Genomic DNA, 21,776 nt, shown 5'->3' on the forward strand with positions numbered 1-21,776 from the left:
AACATCCTAATATACGTTTAAAATATAAACAAGGTTTTGGTTACATCAGATCGTAAATAATTTTGAGAATCGTCTTCTGAGAAGCCACAGGAAAATGAAACCTTAATATGATATGTAAACACAGCTGGACAAGATTTTCTTGTTCAGTATCAGTATCAGTATTAAACTCATCCATACCATGTCTCAGCCATGTGTGGCTGGTTGTACTCGTCCGGACTAATGCCGATTTCGTAGTGCCAGCATACTGAGATACCTTGCCACAGTCTAACACCACCTGAGACACAGTACCATGACTTCGAGCCGATCAGACCTAGTTTAAAACCCTTAATGCCGAGAGCCAGGCAGGGTGACAGCAGGTACCATCTTTTAACTTCTTTTGGTTTCTTATCAAGAATAATGAGGGCCTCATGTGGCAGAAGTCCTCTAGTCTTATCAATGTAATTTCTCTCAATAAATTCTCATCGTGTGGCGTTTGTTATGACTTTCAGTGCACGTATTTGTAGTGATATTTTAGACACATCAGTGCGTTTTGTACATTATGTAATAATCAAATTTTCGTTGTGCTAATCGAAATTCCTGCATTCTGATTAGCTGAATTGGTCACGTGTTATTGCATTCATTTCCTAATGAATGTAAAAAATTAAGCCACGCCCACCGAGGCGCACTACTTTTATTACTGTGGAATGTGGGGAATCCCAATATTACAGTCGATGGAAATCCTTTTCTGCTCACGTGTATCGTCTTGCACAGGACATATAGCGACTGTCATGCATATTCATTGTCCAAATTACCCTTTGAAACCGAACGCCGCGAATGAATGAAACAGCAAACGTGCAGGCTCGCCTGTTTTTCCCCCGCTCGCCTCGGATCAACGTTCATATCTTCGGGTTTCATTTCTAACTAGCATTTTTCCAACCGTGTTTTATCGTAATCGAGGAAGTAATGTTTGAATCTGGCGGTAACTGACAATGTTATTTGAAACAGCAGCCTTCTTCCGGACAATTTTCTTCAGGTTCGTCACAATCGGACTGTTGCAGTTCTTTTCGCCTCTTGCCTTAACTGACAGGTCCAATGAACATTGTTTTAGCATACTCTCCGTTGATCGGCTACTGACTGTAGGCGTGTCCAGTTATGTGCATAAATTAAACGATCACCTGATTCATGTCACGCCACAGTATGTATTCCTACTCCTGAAATGTTTATCAATCTCGACATTTATTATTTTAATATATACAAATGTGTTTGGTTAAATTATTGTAAATAAAACATGTTTTACGTTGTCGAATTTAATTATAAGCATTGACTGTGTATTTATTTCGATTTATTGAGGTATGAATCGAAAAACTGATGTGCAAGCCATTGTAAGAATCCACTACGCGGATTCATACAGTTTTCATATAGTTTTTTTTATTCATACCTCAATAAACCGAAACAAATACACAGTCAATCCTTACATAGTTCGACCTAGGTGATGAATGTCAACGTGACTATTTCAACGACAAAGGGAATACTTACATACCTGTATATTTTCTTTTGAAGAAAGTTTTTTGTTTTTTTCGCCAACACCTTGTGTCATCACAATTTGTTAGAGACATATAAATACATGCTCATGATAGTGTAACAGTGCAAACCGTTTCAATACTTTCGTTTACAACTTCATTTATCTAAAACACCTAATTGTTTGAATATGTTTCTCAGGTGCACCGAAATTTTATCCCCTTTGTATATAGGAAACATTTGGCGCTATAAATGTCAATTGACACTACCTCACGTCGCCGAATCTTACGCATGTGCTAGTGACAGAGCGGATCTCCGCCACTTGGTGTGCATTCTGGTCACGTAATGACCAATACTTCTTCGACCCCTATTCACATCAACAATAACATGGCCGCTGTCGTCTAAACTTCACCTTTGAGTGTGGTTTTCCGTCATCCCACTGAACTACAATCCGAGGGCAAAACGTGCCTATTAACCTGATGTTAATCCCACTGGGACTAAACCATCATAAATATAGGATTGACATCGCTGTGTTTAATTCTCTGCCATAAAAGAAGACCAAATAATCAAAATTGAAAGGGACAGTATATGGGGCTATAACGCCGACACACGGAGTTTTTAGTTATCCTTCCACCCTTTGAACTCTTGTGGTTCCACATACAAATGGCATCCACATACATCCTTACAAAAATCCGATCAGTATAATATTGTTGACATGTCGTTAATGAATAGTGAGTGAGTGAGTTTTGGTTTTACGCCGCTTTTAGCAATATTCCGGCAATATCACGGCGGGGGACACCAGAAATGGGCTTCATACATTGTACCCATGTCGGGAATCGAACCCGGGTCTTCGGCGTGACAAGCGAACGCTTTAACCACTAGGCTACCCGACCGCCCCTCGTTAATGAATAAGCTCATGGGGATCTTCGTAATCTATTAATAGTGCCTCTTATTCTTTGATGTCTGTTTTATAAGCTCAGGTCAGCTTAATGTTCTGTAGAGGGTGCGGATCATTTACATTCAGCCATGTACATGCAGGGGAGACCAAAGTTAAAACTGCCCCACATTTACCATTACAAGAGTAATGTGACAGTGTTTGACAGTATCTGAACATATCGATCTATTTCGGCATGCAACTAAATCAGTAACTCAAGTATACCACTTGCTTTGATGTAATCACGCGAATTGAATATGAAAAATATGCATTCCACCACGCATCCACCCAGAAACATTTTGAGGTAAAAACCTATTAATACCCCCACCCCCCAAAAAAAACAAACAACCCCAAACAAACAACAACAAAAAACAAAACCAACAACCAAAAACCAACAACAAAACAAAACAACAAACAATTCTTTTTGAAACAAATTCACAAAATCCCCTACCCCTGTCAAATCAAATCAAATCATCGGTCTCTAACCTGATTTGATTCGTTCAAGTGGGACCCCGCACTTTCAATTCAAGCAGGAATTCATTGGGATATATATTACTACGCGTGAGGGTACATGCATTTAAAATGATCCATGTAGCGAATTCCAGTCAGTGTTAATGGCGCTCACGCGTTTTCTGCAAACCTTACTTGTTTCAAGTTTTTATGACATAAAATGGATTTCATAAAGTAAAATGAACTTGCACGCATATATTCTCCTCAGGAATTCGAGCATAGTTAGTGCACATTCTCCGTGCTTACCACATCGTAATTGAAGCTACAATGAGATACTTGAAGAGAACAGTTCATAGGAATCACCATCCTGACTGATCATGAGGGAAGGTAAACAGAAAATTGTTGATTCATATCTACAAGTATATATATTTAATCTATCTGATTGAGATATCATTTGATATAAAACTGTTTAACAGGCTGTGTCTAAACCACAGGCGATTATTTTTGTTAAAATATACTTGTTTGAATATAATGAAAACCAAATGAAAATTATATATAATTTATATATAAACAACTTATCACTCACACTATGAGATAGATGATAAATACATGATCTGATATACATGTACATGTAGTTCTAGAATGGTCCAATAGTGTCTTCGCCTCCACTGATTTATCCAACTGAACTATAAATATTAAAGACCCATGAGACCGCCTCGTCTGTTTCATATTTAAGTGACAAAAAGCTTTCCACAAGAGTGAGTGAGTGAATGAGTGAGTTGGGTTTAACGCCGCTTTTAACAGTATTCCAGTCATATCACGGCGTGTCAGCTTAATGCGGGAGGAAAGCCCGGAGTGATGCAGGTCTCAGACGTTTACCACTTCGGTGAAAGCCACGAGCACGGGTATGGTGCTGACAAACCTAGAAACATAATCAGGGCGAACCGGGATCCGAACCCACAATCATAGGTTTCTTTCGTGTTCAAGGTACGCAACTCTGCACAGCGAATCGCGGCGCCTCAGACGAGTGGGCCACCCGTGCCCCGCTTTCCACAAGACTTTAAGACAAGAGGGGTGACTTCAACTTCCAAAAGTCATCTTTCCCTTCATGTTGAGCAATATTCTAGCAGTTGAAGCCTCTGGTGTCTACATTTAAAATCGATTGAGCTCTTTTTACAAAAGTTGTTTGATCAGGGTTACGACATTCGATGCCTCAGTTAAGGTTTTGAAGTTTTATGGTAGACATTTGGACATTTCAAAATTGTCGCATCAGTGATCAAAACGATGTCCGATGAAATTCCATATTTTGACTTTTATTAGATGTTGCGTGTTCATGTCTGGATGAACAATTGACTTTTGCATGACATAGCAATTATGACGTGTGCCATCCTTGGGACAGGATACGCTCACCTTTTTGCGAATACCTGGTATAATCTCTGTTTGAAAGTGATTTTGAAACGAATGATTATGGTAAAGTGGGAGTTGCACAATGGACCATACTTTTAGCAGATAGATTTTATGAGTATGGAGTACATTTAATAGCTTTTCTTTATATGTTGAGATACATGATGTTTTGGCACAAAACATACAGAAAGTGACTGTCATATACATTGATAACCGATTGTGTATGCTATTAGAAAGTATTTAGAAACATTGCAGAACATGTTTGTCTCGCTTGTGACAATGGCACTTCAGTAATGTGTCAAATAAATAGAAATTCTGTCCTTGTATACATGAGGTCGCCACTACAAACTGATATTTACACTGGAAAAGAGAGGACACTGTGGTTTCTGTCATGTCATTGATTGTATAAATACAATTTAAATTTTGAACGTGCATAGATATTTCTCTGGTGTTTATAAGACAATGCGTCGGAGAGTGGGCATTATTAATACGTCTTAAAACTAACACATGTGCATGAGCTTGTCCCAAATGTTCGTATTATATGTCCATTGTCAAGCATCTTCAGAGACGCTTGACAACCACCAAGTTCTTGTAAACAGCGTACATGTTAATATGCTGGAATGAAATACAACGTCATTGAAATACTGTCATCTTTTTAGTAATGACAATGCAACAAGGCAGGCATTCCGTGCTGAGTTTTAAATGTGTTTTTTATGAAGGTAATCCTCATAGAGTCTATTTTCATCACTTATACACGTACATGCATCATTTCAAAATAATTATGATAATACAAAGTGGTATATATGCAGTATACAACACCTTAAGAGATAGACTGGTAAACATCCTAGTGTCTACAGAATTGTTTTGCTCCGAGCTTATAAGGATCACTCTGCCCTCACCTATTGTCCTGGGCAGAAGGACAGTCATCCATGGTAAATGGGGAGACAATAGGGTGATTAACTATGGTTCTTTTGTAGTATACCAGGTATACGTTTATTCGTTTATATGTATAAAAAATTCAAATGTGTAGATATAATACACGATCAAATACATTGCAAGAAACATATTAAGATAAATATTCTGTTAGAAGAAAATATATGAACATAATGATGTGTGGGAGGTAACAGTAAACCCGGTGGTATTTCTATAAATAGAACGCTATGTTAACGTTGTTTCGAATGGATGTTTGAGTGTTGTGATGATATCATCATAGTAATACCGTTGTTTTGTCAGTTATTAATTTGAGTTTACCGGCGACTTGAGTCTTCCTTTAATTGGTGGCAGCCAGTGTGACTCTGGAGATATTGATCGTCATTTTAGGCAGCTGAAAGATATAACAGAAAACGAGAAGGTTGCATGCTTTCATTTGTCATTGAAAGGTGAGGCGAAGCGGTTTTACACCACACTATCGGCGGATCAACGGTCAAGGTATGCATCAGTAAAATTAGCATTCGTGGAGCGCTTCAGACCGGCAAGATTATCAGTGACTTTTCAACAAGAATTGTCAGATTTGAAGCAGAGGAAGGAAAAAAACGTATTCATGGATCTAGTTACCAAGGCATTTCCGGATATTACCGATGATGCATCACGGTCAGCACTACAGATTGCTTATTACAGGAGAGCACTGACACCTGAGGTGAGACAGAAATTATCATGGCTAGTGTCAGATGATGTAACCTTCGATGAACTGGTTAGGAAAGCAGAACAAGTACAGAGAGCAACTGCTTGCATGAACATGATTCCATCAGATGGGAATAATGTGAGTGAGGGACAAAATGCTATTTTGTTGGAATTAGCCAAGAAGACCTCAGAACTAACTGTTAATCAAGAACAATTATCAGCATCAGTGGAAGCAGTTTCAAGAAAAAATCCAAGGAATGATAGATGCTTCAAGTGTAATCAGCCGGGACATTTTGCTCGTTATTGCAATCAGCAGGAAGGGAGGAGAGGATTTAACGGCAGGTGTGACAGGCGTGGGAGAATGGGTCAGATGGCAAGGGACTGTAGAGCTAGATTTCCAGTGTCAGGCAAACTAGATGTTGCTAGGGAGGATAGCCGAGACTCCTGGGCAACCAAGGTGATATCGGTGACATGTGTAAAATCACAAGATACGAGAAGAATTGAAGTTGAAGGTAAATTAAGGGGATGCAAATTGAAATGGCATGTTGACTGTGGTGCTGAAATTAGCATTGTAACAGAAGATGTAGCAGGAAGAGCTAGAGGTAAGAGACTTCCTCCATTAGTAGTACCTCATACTGTGTCAGGGCTGATATGGGAACTGCAAGGGATATAGTTACATCATGCAAGGTGGGAAAACAGAAAATTCAAGAACACCGTTTCACTGTGGTAAAGAATTCAACGTACCAGGCTATAATTGGGATGGACTTATTCTCATAACTGAATATGAAATTAGTATGGGAAACACATTTTGTATGATTCGTCGCATGTTTCTCAGAAGAACAGTAATACTCATGCTTCAGTGTCTCATATTTCACCAACTGTCAGTGTGTGTCATGTGTACGTGGAACATTCTGTTAAAGTGCCAACCAGAAGTATGAATATTGTACATTGAACATCATCGGTCTCACCAGGTATAACGGGTGTGCTAGAGTCAGCAGTCATTTTTGGATGTGAACGTTTTGGAATAGAGTGTGGTCGAGTACTCGATACAGTGAGAAACAACAACAAAGTGCTACTTCACCTTACCAACCCCTACAATACCACAACAGAGTTAATTGCTTGATCGGCGGTCGCAACATTTTCACCAACTTCTGATGATTCAACTGGTATTGCAAGTCTTCCAATCAGGAGCGACAAGGAGGCAAACAGGAGTGTGAAGATTGACGAGATGGCATTGATGACTGTCTGGCGGCCCTTGGAAAGCTCGAATCTTCTCGACCTTGGACATGAACAAAGCCTTCAACCAGGTGCCTATAAAAGAAGAAGAAAGAAAGTCTGCATTTACCTATCACTAAATACTGTTTATGCCCTTTGGTCTAAAAGGTGCAGCCGCGACCTTTCAACGTCTCATGATGACTGTTTTTGGTGACCTCTGTTGGGAGATTTTGCTGATCTACCTGGACGATGTGATTGTGTATTCGCGAAGCTTGGATGAACATGTGGAACATTTGAACCTTGTTTTCGAAAGAGTAAGTGATTCTGGACTGAAATTTAACCCCAAAAAGTGTGCATTTGCAAGGACAGAGGTTAAATACCTCGGACACATTATTAACACAGAAGGTGTTAACCCTAACCCTGGCAATGTTAATGTTATCAGATAGTTTCCAAGACCTGTAAGTGCAGCTGAAGTGAGGAGGTTTGTCGGTATGGCATCATACTAAAGAAGATTCTTCCATGGATTTGACACATTGTATTTAAGTGGACAAATGCATGTGAGTCATCTTTTGTGAAACTAAAAGTGAAACTGTTGTCAGCTCCTGTTTTGGCCTATCCTGATTTTACAAAGAGGTTTGTTTGAGACTGATGCGAGTGATGTTGGTTTAGGGGCCATCCTTACGCAAGATGGGAGGGTGGTCGAGTATGTGTCAAGAGGACTGACAGGAGCTGAAAAGAACTATTCAGCTACAGAGAAAGTTGTCATTGTGTTGGCGCTGGACAAGTTTGCTGTTTACCTTTAAGGAAACCAGTTTACAGTTATTACTGAAATATCTTCTCAGTCTGAAGGAGCCACCCTCCAAGGAGAACTTTAATCCAACATAGACCAGGCAAGGATACAGAAGTTCAGGATGCACTGTCAATGGCGCCTCAAGTGGACGCAATCGCCATCCCAAGTTTATTTTCAATGGAGGAAGTGATTCACATGCAACAGACAGATGCAGATATCACAGTACTGTGACAGTTGGTAACTGATCACAAGAGACCAAGCGATATCAAGCAAGATGTGAAGAGGTTCATTAAGTGTGGTAGTGATAAGCTTGAACTGGACAACAATGTGCTTGTGTTGAAAACCATTGACAGTGTGAATAGAGTGATTTGCACTCATTCAGCAGTAGAGAGGATTTTAAGGGCTCTTCGTGATGAAAATGGCCATTTTGGAATTGATAAGACTTCTGCTGTGCAGAAGAGATTCTTCTGGTTTGGATGGCGACGCGATGTAAGAGAGTGGTGCATGTCCTGTGTTACTTGCCTAAAGAGGAAAAATCCTTCACTGCCAGACCGAACACCTGAGGGAAAGATGATTATCTCAGATCAACCATTCTTGTGGTGGAACATCGACTTTGAGGCCCACTTCCAACAACACAACTTGTTTGTGCTGTGTGATCCTTTCAGCAAATGGGTAGAGGCATTTACCTGGTCAGTCGGCTGAAACAACTTCTACAATTATATATAGCGAAATTGTGTGCCACTATGGACTGCCAGAGGGACGACACTCTGACCAAGGCCAGAACTTTGAAGCTAATCTTCTCAAAGGGTTGTGCAGCAATCTGGGAATTAAAAGAACAAGAACCTCTCCATACAACCCACAGTGCAATGGAAAGGTTAAAATAATGAAGAGAACTCTAGCTGAAAGACTAGCTCTTCTAATAGAAGCTCATGACCAAGAGGATTGGGATGAGAAGTTACCATCGGCATTGTCAGCTATTCGCACATCAACAAATACGAATACAGAAGAGACCCCATTCAAGATTGTGTTTCGTCAATCCCCTGGAGACAAAACAGACAGCGATTTAAGTGGAAATCAGAAACCGGTGACTGATTCATGAGCTAAACTGAGTGAAGTTTACTCCATTCAAATAAGGCGAAGAAGTGTGGCTATATCACCCTCAGCAATGCGTGGAACATCTCGGAAACTCATCTCAGAAAGATGGGAAGAGGCTTTCGCGTTGATAGCCGAAATCGGTGAAAATAATTACCGTATTCACCCCTGTGAAGGAAAGAGACGCTCATGTGTCATCAATCACCGAATGCTGAAAAGACATTTTGAGAGACCGGGTCACTTGACTACAAGTAGTAGTGGTGGTGATAGTGCTACAGACTGTGTTGTGAATGTGGACACCGAATGTTAAATCTTCAGATTCACCTGACATTGACAACTCTACAGGCAGCATCAACATTCCAGGAGGTGCAAGTGACATTGTGTTGGGACTTGATGATCTGTTCCAAACAAGTGTTGTGAAAAAAGATTCAACAGACTATTGCCAGGGACATTCCAATCGGATTCGCCAGCCTCCAAAGTGGCAGAGTAACTATCATGTTTACATTTACTGTATTTCAAGTTGTTGGCATGTTTTACAATATGTAATAGCAATTAATTATAAATGGTTTTGTATTTGTAAATTTCACATTCATCTGTTTTATGCTTACCTGTAAATAGTACTTTATTATCATGTGTTTAATCAATGTCTAATTTCTTAGTATGTATGTATGTATGATGGTATCTGAGAGGGTGGAATGATGTAAGGGAGGTAACCCTAAACCCGAACATATTTCTATAAATAGAACGCAATGTTAACGTTGTTTCGAATGGTTGTGTGAGTGTTGTGATGATGTCATCAAAGCAATACCGTTGTGTTGTCAGTTATTGTTTTGATCTGAACAAGTAAACATCGTTTGAGTATACCGGCGTCAAGTTTGAGTCTTCCTTCAATATGATTCAGCGAGGTCGGACATACTGTTTCCACCGAGTCACTTACAGTCATTCACGCATTATTTACATTAAACGCCCGACAGTCTAGGATGTCAATCTGATGAATGAGTGTTGCGATATAAATGATATACATATCACTGTTAAACTTGTGAGGCATTTTGTATTGGACTGGGGCCAAGTCATCTGAGGCGCCGACATTTGTTGTGTTGCTTCCCGTGGGCACGCCCGAAACCTGTTATTGTGGGTTCGAATCCCTCTTCGCCCAGATTGTTTCTAGGCTTGTCAGCTCCATATCCTCACTCGTGGGTTTCACCAAAAGTTCTTCGTGTAGGATCTTCATAATTTCAGGCTTTCCTTCCACATTAAGCTGACTCATTGTGATATAACTGGAATACTGTTCAAATCGGCGGAAAACCCATCTCACCCCCTCACTATTTTGGACAAGGTGTAACTAATTCGGTGCATATGCCAATAGCGTACCATGTACAACATTTAGGGATTCTATAATTGTCACTTGTTCCTCCATTAATAAATAGACTGTCAACAGTGTGTGATCAACGAACAAGTAATAACGCACGCCTTGCACTCTATAATGTAATATGTGTATACGTTTTGTTTATCCTTATCAATCCTACTGTCCAGGAATACATTTTTGTCTCACCCAAGAAAGAAAGATGACCTCACCTCTCAGGGTAGACTGACATGTAATCCCAGAAATAGAGTTATGTCGTTTAAAGACAAAATAAAAATGGAGCCCAGAGCAATCTTAAGAGCTGAGGCAATCTAGACTTTCAAAATCATTCTAGACTTGAGTTGGACTCCTTTTTATTTTGTTCTCCCTTGGCTCTGGGAGACAGACTACACCAAGGGCAACAGAATTGATAATTCTGGAGCTTGCACAACGCAGTATGACGCGACCAAGAGATGGAACCAAAGGTGTCCGTTCCAGCCCCGGGCGCATTCAGCTATAAATATGATCATGATAATGTTGAATCTGTACAGAAAGAAATACAAATGCGACAATGCCCCCAATCGCTGTTTGGTGACTTCAAAAATAGTATTTAATGTGCGACAATCCGACAACTCGAAAATGCGACAGTTCATTAAAATGTCACGTTGGGAATGTCGCGGTTTGTTTAATATTTGGTTGTTTTTGCAAGGGCAAAAAAGTGGCTCCATACATACCTCACCACAAGCATGAAGTCTTTGCACAAAATTTTACAGACCGGATACTTTTAAATGGATTTTGTAATCTCTGCCGATCGACGTTAATAAGAACACCATCAAGAAAAAAAAGCATGGCACAAGATCTAACGATATTGATGGGAGCCTTGAAGGAGTGATTTGTGTAATAATTCCCCGGAGCAGAATATCATCCATTAAGAATATCACCTGCACAACATTGCCATGTCTCCAGTATCATTCATTATTTGCACAGCCATTTGTCGGCTGTCAGTGTGTTGCAAATTGAAATATCAAAAGTGTGAATCTCCTGAAATGGATTAGATTAGGTATGATTCCTTGTACCAAACAAATCATCTACAGGAAGTTTTGCATTAAACAGAGTTTTGGACTGCAAATTAAGAGGACTGTTCTGCACAAGTAGTTGTGGCGTAATAATTTCTTTGTACAATGTCGTGTTTCATGATATTACATCTAAAAAGAGAACATTGAACAACATAAGCCGTTTTCAATTGTAATGCTACTCAATTATTTAAAAGCAAAAGAGATTCATAGACATATTACTTTTGAAATATTTATGTATTTTCGTCCCCAGAGTAATCTCGTTAGCTTGGGAGAGTACAGTTCTGAATAATCAAAATCTATTTTGCTCAAAAAGCAATAAATCAAAGCAAAGTGATCATCTCATAACACTGAGAATATTGCATTCAGGTTTAAATTAAAACCCTGAAAAAAATTCAACATTATCTTAATCAATATTTATATTATTAACGTTGGGAATTACATGTTGATAATTAACTGTTACACGTAGACATAATAAGTTCACGAACATTTCAATGACAATTTAACGAGGGAAAGACATCAAAAGAAACCATCAGCACTAATTTGTTACTGACATAGATCACTGCATGAAAATACCAAAATACATGATTATTTAAATAAATGCGACAGGCCCACTTCCGTAATCATAGGAAAACGGTGAACCTAACCTGCCCCATTGTGTGTGTGTGCGTGCGTGCGTGTCTGATATTTTGCATCAAGATTAGATGTTTTTCAGGTGCTGCTACAAAACCAAAACAAACCCTTGCAGAAATGTCATTTTTTTTGGTCAGGCAAGTTTTCTTTTTATATACAGTTGGAGAATAATTATTTTTAAGAATTTTCGGGGACATTCTTTCTTTCTCTCACATTCTTTCTTTCACTCACTATGGACGAGGCGAAGGTAAGCTCAGCATACATCTCTAAGGCAGGTCTCGATTAAAGCAAAACATACTATCTCATGATAGATGTAATATACTGACCGCAAAAGAAACGTCACCATGGAAAGATACATAAGAAACCTTATTTGTCCAAACACTGTAAACATACTTTGAGACATATTAAAAAGATGAAACTTGGTAAAACTGATCATCAAGGTTGAAATTGAAGTGACAAATGTTCTTTAAGTGAAACACAACACTCGTCTCAGAGAAAATGGCATCACAAGTCAGTATCTCGTGTGTCTGCCATGTGCATTGATGACTGCCGTGCAACATCGATACATGGAATGGATGAGGCGGTTGACGTAGGCCATAGGCACTTGAGCCCACACTCTGAGGAACGCCTGACGGAGTTCAGCTGCAATTGTCGGCCTTGGTCGGACGTCATTCAGCCGTCTTTGAATCTCGTCCCACAGGTGCTCAATGGGATTTAAATCGGGACTGAGGGCAGGCCACTGCATGGCTCTGATGCCATTCTGCTGGAGGAAGTCTCTTGTTGCTCTCGCAGTGTGGGCACGGGCGTTGTCATGTTGAAACTCGTGATTGCGGCGACATGCCAAATGAGGTATGGCGTGTGGTCCCAAAACTTCATCAATGTACCGACATGCTGTGACACCATTGCCTCTCCCTGGACCGACCCTCTTTGCAAGATCAATTCCACCCCACACCATGATGCGCGGATCACCCCACGAGTCTCTCTCAACAGCACAAGCATCCACATAACGTTCTCCACGGCGATGCCAGACTCTCTCTGCCATCTGCTGTTGAGATACAGTTACGGCTCTCGTCTGAGAAGAGGACTCATCTCCACTACTGGTGGCGCCAATACTGGTTCTGTGTTGCCCACTGAAGACGGTGCCGGCGATGACGTGGTGTCAGAATGGGTCCTCGGTGTGGCCTGTGACAGTGGAGGGGTCTGTTCGTCAATCGTCGACGCATGATGAACGCACTAATGTGTCGCTGGTGTGTCCCCATGGTCTGTCGAGCAGTTTCAGCAGCAGTTACAAAGCGAGCTTGAAGATGGTGTCGCATGACCTGGCGATCCTGATGTTGGGTGGTGACCCTTGGTCGTTTGTAGTATCCTTCACCTTTACCGACATGATATTATCTGTTGTGCTGCAGTGTGTATGTAAATCACAAGATGCAACAAGCTTGTATTTTATCAACATCAAAAGTCCAGAGTTTCGAAAAGCACCAACGAGTTTTGGTCTGGTTTTGCTGTAGTGTGTGTATCCTGGAGGACTAAATATCCTGACCTGACCAATTTTCATTGAGATGACAAAGTCAATAAATAAGGGTATTTCCAGTTTCTTCTTTAAACCTTCAATATTCCACATTGTACAGTTAAAAGCAGTTGTGTCATTCGTATTGCTTGGACGTTGACCTACTTGTTATATTCTCTGTGCTCCCGTCTACCTTGTATTTCAGCAATTACTTCTTTCAAGCTCGGTTCCAGTGAGCTGTCCACTGTAGCTTGTCTGAGTTCGTCCTGAGCCGGGGCCTGGGTTGCTCTCAACATCATTGCTTAATATAATAAGCAATGAGGCGCACACTATGACTCCTGTTCTCAGGCTTGAGCCTCGCGGCATGAACAACATGGCGACACGCATGACTGACCGTCGTCTTGCTCTGTCACTCATAAATGCCTGATACGTCGCCAGAAATCATCTAACACGTCCTCTATACGACTCCAAATTGCAGCCCATATTCTTCGTAATTACCACGGTGAGTTACAAGGTCATGTTAGGAGTTTTAACAGCTCAAATCAGTAAATTCGACGGAGGTCGTTCATGTTCGTATTGTCACCCTCTCACCAGGTCTAGATGTAATATATGAATGTAACAATCTTATCATAGATGTAATATATAAATGTAAAAGTCTTGTCATAGATGTAATATATGAATGTAACAGTCTTGTCATAGATGTAGTATATGAATGTAACAGTCTTATCACAGATGTAAAGGCGCGGTCGGGTAGCCTAGTGGTTAAAGCGTTCGATCGTCACGCCGAAAACCCGGGTTCGATTCCCGACATGAGCACAATGTGTGAAACCCATTTTAGGTGTCTCCCGCCGTGATATTGCTGGAATATTGCTAACAACGGCGTAAAACCATACTCTCTCACTCACAGATGTAATTGTTATACATGAATGCAACAGTCTTTACAGAGATGTAATATATGAAGGCACATTAGTACAATGTGCGGTTTAGAAAACAACATACATTACTTCTAATATCATTAAGCAACCGGGCAAAAGAAAGTATACGCTTGAAGAATTTCAAACGTAATGAAAAACGCTACAAGGCTGAAAACAGTCGCCGGTAAACTGCAAACTTAAGGTCAAAAACACAACTGTGATGCCTGTATGAAAAACATCACCATCGAATAACAATTTCTTGTTTGTTTCATTCAAGCCACCATCAACAGGTGTGTATACTTTCTTTTGCCTGGCAGTTTATATCAAGATAAACATAAAGAACGATGGGACATTCATATGCACTCATAAAGCACATAAAGCCTCATGCTCATCATACAAGCTAGGTGGCGGTCGGGTAGCCTAGTGGTTAAAGCGTTCGCTCGTCACGCCGAAGACCCGGGTTCGATTCCCGACATTAGTACAATGTGTGAAGCCCATTTCTGGTGCCCCCCCCCCCCGCGGTGATATTGCTGGAATATTGCTAAAAGCGGCGTAAAACCATACTCACTCACTCACTCATACAAGCTAGAGGGCGACAGCCTTAACTAAGACCTCTGACTTCTAATATCTTCAATCATTTCCATGAACCTTGAGCGGTTTCAATGATCCGCACGCAAATATGATTTATTACTTTTATTTGCATTATGGACGTGAGGTCTGTACCAGAGGTATCGTGAACACGTCTCACTGAGGTGTTGTTGATCCTGTGGAATAGTTTTGTGTCCTTTCCTTTCACCCTGGCTGACACGTACACGCTAAAGTGTAATAATGTCTGAATCCCCGGACAAGACGTGCCAGACGGAATAACGAATCAAAAACCCTATGCATGATAAATGACTGACTTTTGTCTGCAACCTTATTGATGTGAGTTTCATAAGGTTTATTGTATGGTGACAAATATTTTCATTTCCTTAATGATAAATATATGTATAGGTCACAACCGCAGACATGTATTCCACTGCTGTACCACTGGGATAGAGGAGACTGTGGTTATTTTTCTATTTCTAAGGTTGATTTCTGAAGAAGCATACAAAACAAAGTTTAACAATTTAGCCTCTTATTTGCGAAACACACGCATGAAAGTTCAGGTTCGGATATGTAGAAATGTCCGTGTATGCAGTTATCCATTTATAATTAGTATCACTATTTTATCTTTTACGCCCAATGGAATTTGTTTCAGCAGACTGATTATTCTCTGGCGTTTCTCGTTTGAATTCCCTACATCCCGTAGAACACAACCGTGTTCGTATATTGAATCCATTAGTGGCGAAATAAACTAATGGTTTGGAATTGACCTCTCCGTATGGCACCTTAAGCCACGCCTTCAAAGAGGTCACGACCTTTCCGCCACTTCCTTAGACAAACTTATAAACAACATGGCTGCCTCTTGTCAAACTCGGAGAGCTTCGTTGGCGGATTTACAGGCTGATTTGTCGACTTCTTTTATGAAACAGGTGTCATTTTCAATGAAAAGTAAACAGCAAGGGTTTAAGTTTTTTAGTGAGGGGTACTTCCATTCAGTAAGCATGACTTACGGAGAGAATGACACCATCGTCAGTAGTGCCAAGTGCTATCGCAGTATGAAGAAAAACGAGCCGCCCCATGCTGTTCATGTTGACATCAAGCCTGAAGAAATTTCCTATGCCTATTGTTCATGTCAAGCAGGGTAAGTTGACCGTTGACAACCAGGTTTGTCTCATTACTGTTGACAAGATGCATTATCCCGTAATATTTATTGTTGATACAAACGTATCATGTTCCCTAATTTCGTGATACATTCGTTCAATATACTGAGGCTAACAGGATAATAGTTACATCCAGAGGTAATGATCATGATAATAAATTTATGTAAAGACATTTCACTCAAATCTCCTGACGAAAGAAAAGTTATTGTGTGTTAATTTACAGTACTGGACTCCATACAAAAAACACCTTATCACCTGTTAAAAAAGATCAATATTAACATCTGATATATTTGTCAAATATGCAACTAACTTTTTAATGTTTTATTTGTATGGATTATAAAAACTTGCAATTTAATTTAGCATCAATTTTGAATTTCACTAAATTTTTCAGAGCTAGTGGATCATGTTCCCATGTCATTGGATTCATCATAGCACTGCAGCAATGGCAGTTGATGGGTTTCACTGAGGTTCCATCAAAGCTGTCCAGTACATCACTTCCAGAACAGTGGAGCAAACCTCGGTGTACCAAAGTTGAAGCAGGCGATGTACCACATTTAGTTTTTGTCAACCCCAAACCAGACAGGAAAAAGAAACCAGTTACTAATACATTGACAGAATGCAGGTACTTGATTTATTCTGATTTATTTCATGAATTATGCTTTCCTTATTTCACTCAAAGCAAACAAATGTATACATAAAGTTCACTGGTATCACATGTATCATAAACATTAACATAACTAAATATACATTGATATAAACTAAATGATAATCATCATGTTCAATGGAAATAGATGCCATAATTATCATGTTTATCACTCTTAAATGTATTACATTTCAACAAGACACATTTGAATTCATCAACAGGATAAACTTCAACAAGGAAGTGAGCTTTCACGTTTTCACAATAAGTTCTCTGGATTAAGAAAGTGAGATAGACAATTACATTTTACAGAAATGTACGGGTCGAGGAAGCAGATGTTGAACATCTTCAAGGCCTAAAACACCTTCCCATTGGATACCTCGTCTGCAACCCCTCTAAAACTGTGCACACTCATGTGGGACCAGTCCCTGTTGACAGTGGCTTGTCAACGCATGTAAGTTTAGCAATGGTTTTAGTGTTTGTTAGAATTTGACCACAGCCTTTACCTGCCAAGCATGTTGTAACTCAATGGGAAATGACTGGATATATCCAACCTTAACATGTTTGTTAAGGGGTAGCCACCGTAGATATTGAGGATGCTATTATAGTGAAACTCCTAATACAGCAATTCAGAATTTTGTACAGTAATTTTACTCTATATCATTATTACTGGAGGATGTTTTTCACATGGTGTGACCATTATCAAGGTCCCATTGTACACTGTCATGTTTTAACACTATAGTAACAGTAAGACATGGTAAATAGGGCTAAAGCTACATGTTTATAAGCTCAGGTCAAATCAGGGACAATATCCTATCTAGCAAAGAAAAGCTGGAATTAAGATTACTTCATGTGTTTGGGCGAAAGGAAGTTTGGATTAAAATCACTTCATGTAATTGAATAGGTGACAGGTCACATAAAATTATAGTTCAAGTGGTTCAGTTTTGACAAAAGTATTATCATGATTATGTTTGAATTCAATATGGTACTGTTATTATTATGTAAACGATGTAATTTTACATTGCTACCTGTGAATCTGACCTTTGGCCCAAGCTCAAACAATGCTAACAAACATGTGACAGCAGAACCTTGGTATGCAGTACAAACACAAATTTAGCCTGATAACATGATAGGTCTAAAAAGAATTTTGCAGTGTTGCAAAAACAACTACATGTACTGTGTCTCAATTTACTTCTTTCTGATACAAGGAGGCATGAAATTTGTCAGAAAAGAGCAAACATACCAAATTTGATCAATTGAAGACAACATTGATAGCTGAATGCGGCCACTGAGAATCTTGAAACTTTTGATTCTGCGTATAGCTCTTTCGACATGTACTCTGTGCCCAGCAATCTTCTGAGTGAAGGTGACATCTTTTTGGCTCATCTGTACACCAGATTTAGCAAATGGTGGTATATTCAGTCGAAGCCCTGTTTTCTCTACTTCTGCTTCAATATCAAACCCCTTATCTGCCATAATTCCATCTCCCTCCTCCAGATAACCAATCTCAATAAGATCAATCAGTGTTGACTGAAAACCTGACTGCTTAAATATTTCTTTGTCTGACATTGCCCCTGAGAACAGCATAGAAATAAAAATAACTGAGCCTCTCGGATCTACAGCCACTAATGCCTTCAATGTGTTAGTGGACTTGTAATTGCTGTACGTTTGAGTTTGCGTATTTAGTGAAGATGGTTTTTCAATTCTAATTTCTGTGCAGTCAACAATAGGAAATGTACTTGGAAAATCTTTCCTATAGTCCTCTGGCATCCTTTCATACAAGACATCTCTGTGGGGCCAGATGCTTACCTCACCAAACCTGAGAAACATGTAATTTATCCAGGAATTGAAGATAACCCCTGCAACTTGCTGAGTAATTGCAAATCTAAAAGCCAAATCCTGCAAGTGAAAATTATTCCTCAGTTTGCAAAGCGTCAAAAACAACTGATTTTCAAGGGAAAGTTTCCTAATTTTGGACAATTTTCCTTTCCCAAGATACCTAAGAGGACATGAATGAGGATCTGGAACTAAATACCTATATATGGCAATGAAGGTTTCTTTGTTAAAGCCTGTGTAGTACTTAATAAGCTTAGCATCTTCCAATATAACATCAATCGAAAAAGTAAATGTTTTTTGCTTTTTTAGATGTTCACATTCCTCTTCAGTATCTTTCAGCTTTCTCAAGACATCTATAAGCTCCAAACTGCATGTTGACAGATCTCTCTTCAGGCTCTCATTCTCTGCAATAAGTGCTATCATATCCATTGGGTCGATCCCTGAAACATTTAAAAGTAAAAGGAAATCAATTCTGCCAAATACAAATTGATGTTATAATGTAATGACAAATAAACATTGTTAATTTGATCTCATGTCAGTTTGCTTTTTATTTCAGGCAAAGTTTTTTGAGACTGAGCCAATAAAATCTGTTGGCACTAGATGTGGCAATCTAGCTTTTCCCCAGGCCGCCACAGTGACCCTTGGAGCAGAGTACCACATCGAGGATATGACACAGGAGCAATGTGAACAGTTAGAGCAACTAACAAGGGACCAGACCAACAGTCAGATATGGTTTCAAGCCAGGAAACACAGGCTGACAGCATCCACATTTGGGATCATACTCAAAAGAAAAACCATCACAGAAAAGTTCATCAACAATATCATAAATGAAAAGGCTTTCACATCTGCTGCAACCAGCTATGGCAAAAGTAATGAAAGACAAGCTATTGAAAAATACATTAAGCAGTCAGGTAATCATGTTCATGATTGTGGTCTTGTAGTGAACAGAAAGTTTCCATTTCTAGGAGCTACACCAGATGGGAAGGTGTGTGAAGATGGTATTACAGGCATCATAGAAGTAAAATGTCCATACTCAGCCCGAGACATGTCCATCAGTGATGCCTGCTGTTTATTGCCAAAGTTCTGCTTGCAAAATACAGATGGGATAATTTCAATCAAGAAAGCTCCCCATAATCATGAATATTTTTATCAAGTTCAAGGACAACTCATGATTTCAGGTGCTGCCTTTTGTGACTTTGTTGTTTTCACAAAAAAAGACCTGTTCATACAAAGAATTTTTCCTCTTCCTGTGTTTATGCAACAAATGTTGGATGAATTGAGTGCTTTTTACTTTCAGCATGTTAAACCAGTACTGTGTTTGCCAAGTTCTCAGAATGTGTGTACACTTACAGCATGAGTCAGTCTGACAATCTGTTGTCACGTTTGAACTTGTATGAACAGCAGTGGCAGAAGGTAAAGATGGGTTGTCAGATTTAGCTATCTTTTCTGTTGGCTCCAATCTGCAATAATATTTGAAACTATAAACTTTTACAAAGTTACTATTGATTGTTGTTTGAGAAGATAAAATTAAACCAATATCAAATATTTGTGTGTCTGTTATTTGAGTTCATACAGTATAATATGCATGAGTGTCATATAACAATGTTTAATAGCAAAAGAGGATAAAGTGTGACCCATATAGGTGCTGACTGGATGCATACATTACCTTATCAAACAATTTCACATCATACTGGGTGTTAATGAGACACTCAACACATCTAATAAATTTCCTCATGTGCTATCTCAACTTGTATTACCTTCCAATCTCTCCAACTTTTTGGCTAACACTGAATTTTCACATTAGCCAATATCGTTATCAAACTTTTATTAAATGAACAAACAATTTAAAGAACAAAAGCCATACCTACCTACCCTATTTATTGTTTGTTCCATGCAGAACTCATTTATTTTTATTTCATCCAAATTAACAACATACATTTCCCCTGGGCAGTATTCATTACAAGATCAGAAAATCTTATTTACGAACTTATGTGAACAAGATGGAACAACTGAATCAACTGTAGAAATTTTACAAAGTATTTGATCATGTCAATTGATAAACAAATTGTAAAAAACCAATCAATGGCTTCTTACAGTGTACACAAACCTCTGAGTTCCATCATCAGTGGGCTTTCTTTTTGTAGGGGGCTTCCTACTCAGTCCAGCCTTGTCAAAGTGATTGGCAGGTAATGGGTCTGGATGTTGCTCACTTGGAAAATTGTTGACGAAGTGCTGAAAATCAAATTTAACATAAAAACCTCTATTATGTGGATAAACCGATGTATAATGTATATAAACACAATGAATTCAAAAGTTTTCAATAAGTTTGTGAAATCTTTATATACATAGATCTTTATACATCTGTTCGACGATTACCAACCCAGCTAATTTATATTCACTACTTGGCCAATGGTAATAGGAAAACTGATCGCTGCCAAACAAAATGACGTATCCAACTATAAAATTGATTAAATGTACGGGAAATGTACCTTTGTGCAAACATATCTATTGCAGTTGATGTTTGACGGATTGAGCTGATTATGCGGTCGCCCACAAAGTTTTATCCACCGTAGGCACTTCTCGTAGTCAGTCTTCGGTTTTGGAAACGGTATGAACTTGACACCGCCTTCAAGTCGTTCAGGATACCTGTCATCACTATTGCACAGACCGTGACTGCACCTCTTTACCATTTTTTTCTGGATATGTTGGCCGATAGAACGATTGCGTAAAGCACCGAGCCTGGCTACCCGATCCCGTTTGTCGCCTTTTACGACAAGCATGGATTGATGAAGACCTATTCTACCCCAGATTTTCACGGGTCAACTCAGCTATCAGCAGAGATTTTGTTATGAATATGGAAAGGGCTTTGGAACTTTTATATACACGTGTGAGTTTAACTTTTTGTCACTTTTATCAATATTCCAGCGATTTCGCCGCAGGGGAGGCTAGGAACTGACTTCGCATATTTCTTGAGGGTTTGGAAAGGGCTTGGTCGTTTGTTTTTTTAACATCTTGTTCCCATGTGGGGAATCGATCCCGGGCCTTCATGATCAGCATGGCGAGGGACGCTTTGACCACAGGTCT

General features: G+C 39.4%; 2 protein-coding genes and 1 pseudogene across 2 annotated transcripts in view; 1 reads left to right on the top strand and 2 right to left on the bottom strand.

The window, feature by feature from the left end:
- Nucleotides 1-21,776, bottom strand: part of LOC139465141 (uncharacterized) — a 101,112-nt gene that overhangs the window by 40,559 nt on the left and 38,777 nt on the right. The window lies entirely within an intron of this gene.
- On the top strand, nucleotides 15,828-20,223 carry LOC139464867 (uncharacterized). The gene is made up of 4 exons (XM_071246424.1): nucleotides 15,828-16,197; nucleotides 16,608-16,838; nucleotides 17,169-17,310; nucleotides 19,249-20,223. Exons 1-4 carry the CDS (start codon nucleotides 15,908-15,910, stop codon nucleotides 20,047-20,049), a joined length of 1,464 nt encoding a protein of 487 aa, XP_071102525.1. The 5' UTR covers nucleotides 15,828-15,907; the 3' UTR covers nucleotides 20,050-20,223.
- LOC139464866 (uncharacterized) lies at nucleotides 18,911-21,382 on the bottom strand (annotated as a pseudogene).

Source organism: Haliotis cracherodii, unplaced genomic scaffold (assembly GCF_022045235.1).
Source record: "Haliotis cracherodii isolate W230 unplaced genomic scaffold, xgHalCrac1.p SCAF_17, whole genome shotgun sequence".
Lineage (NCBI taxonomy): Eukaryota > Metazoa > Mollusca > Gastropoda > Lepetellida > Haliotidae > Haliotis > Haliotis cracherodii.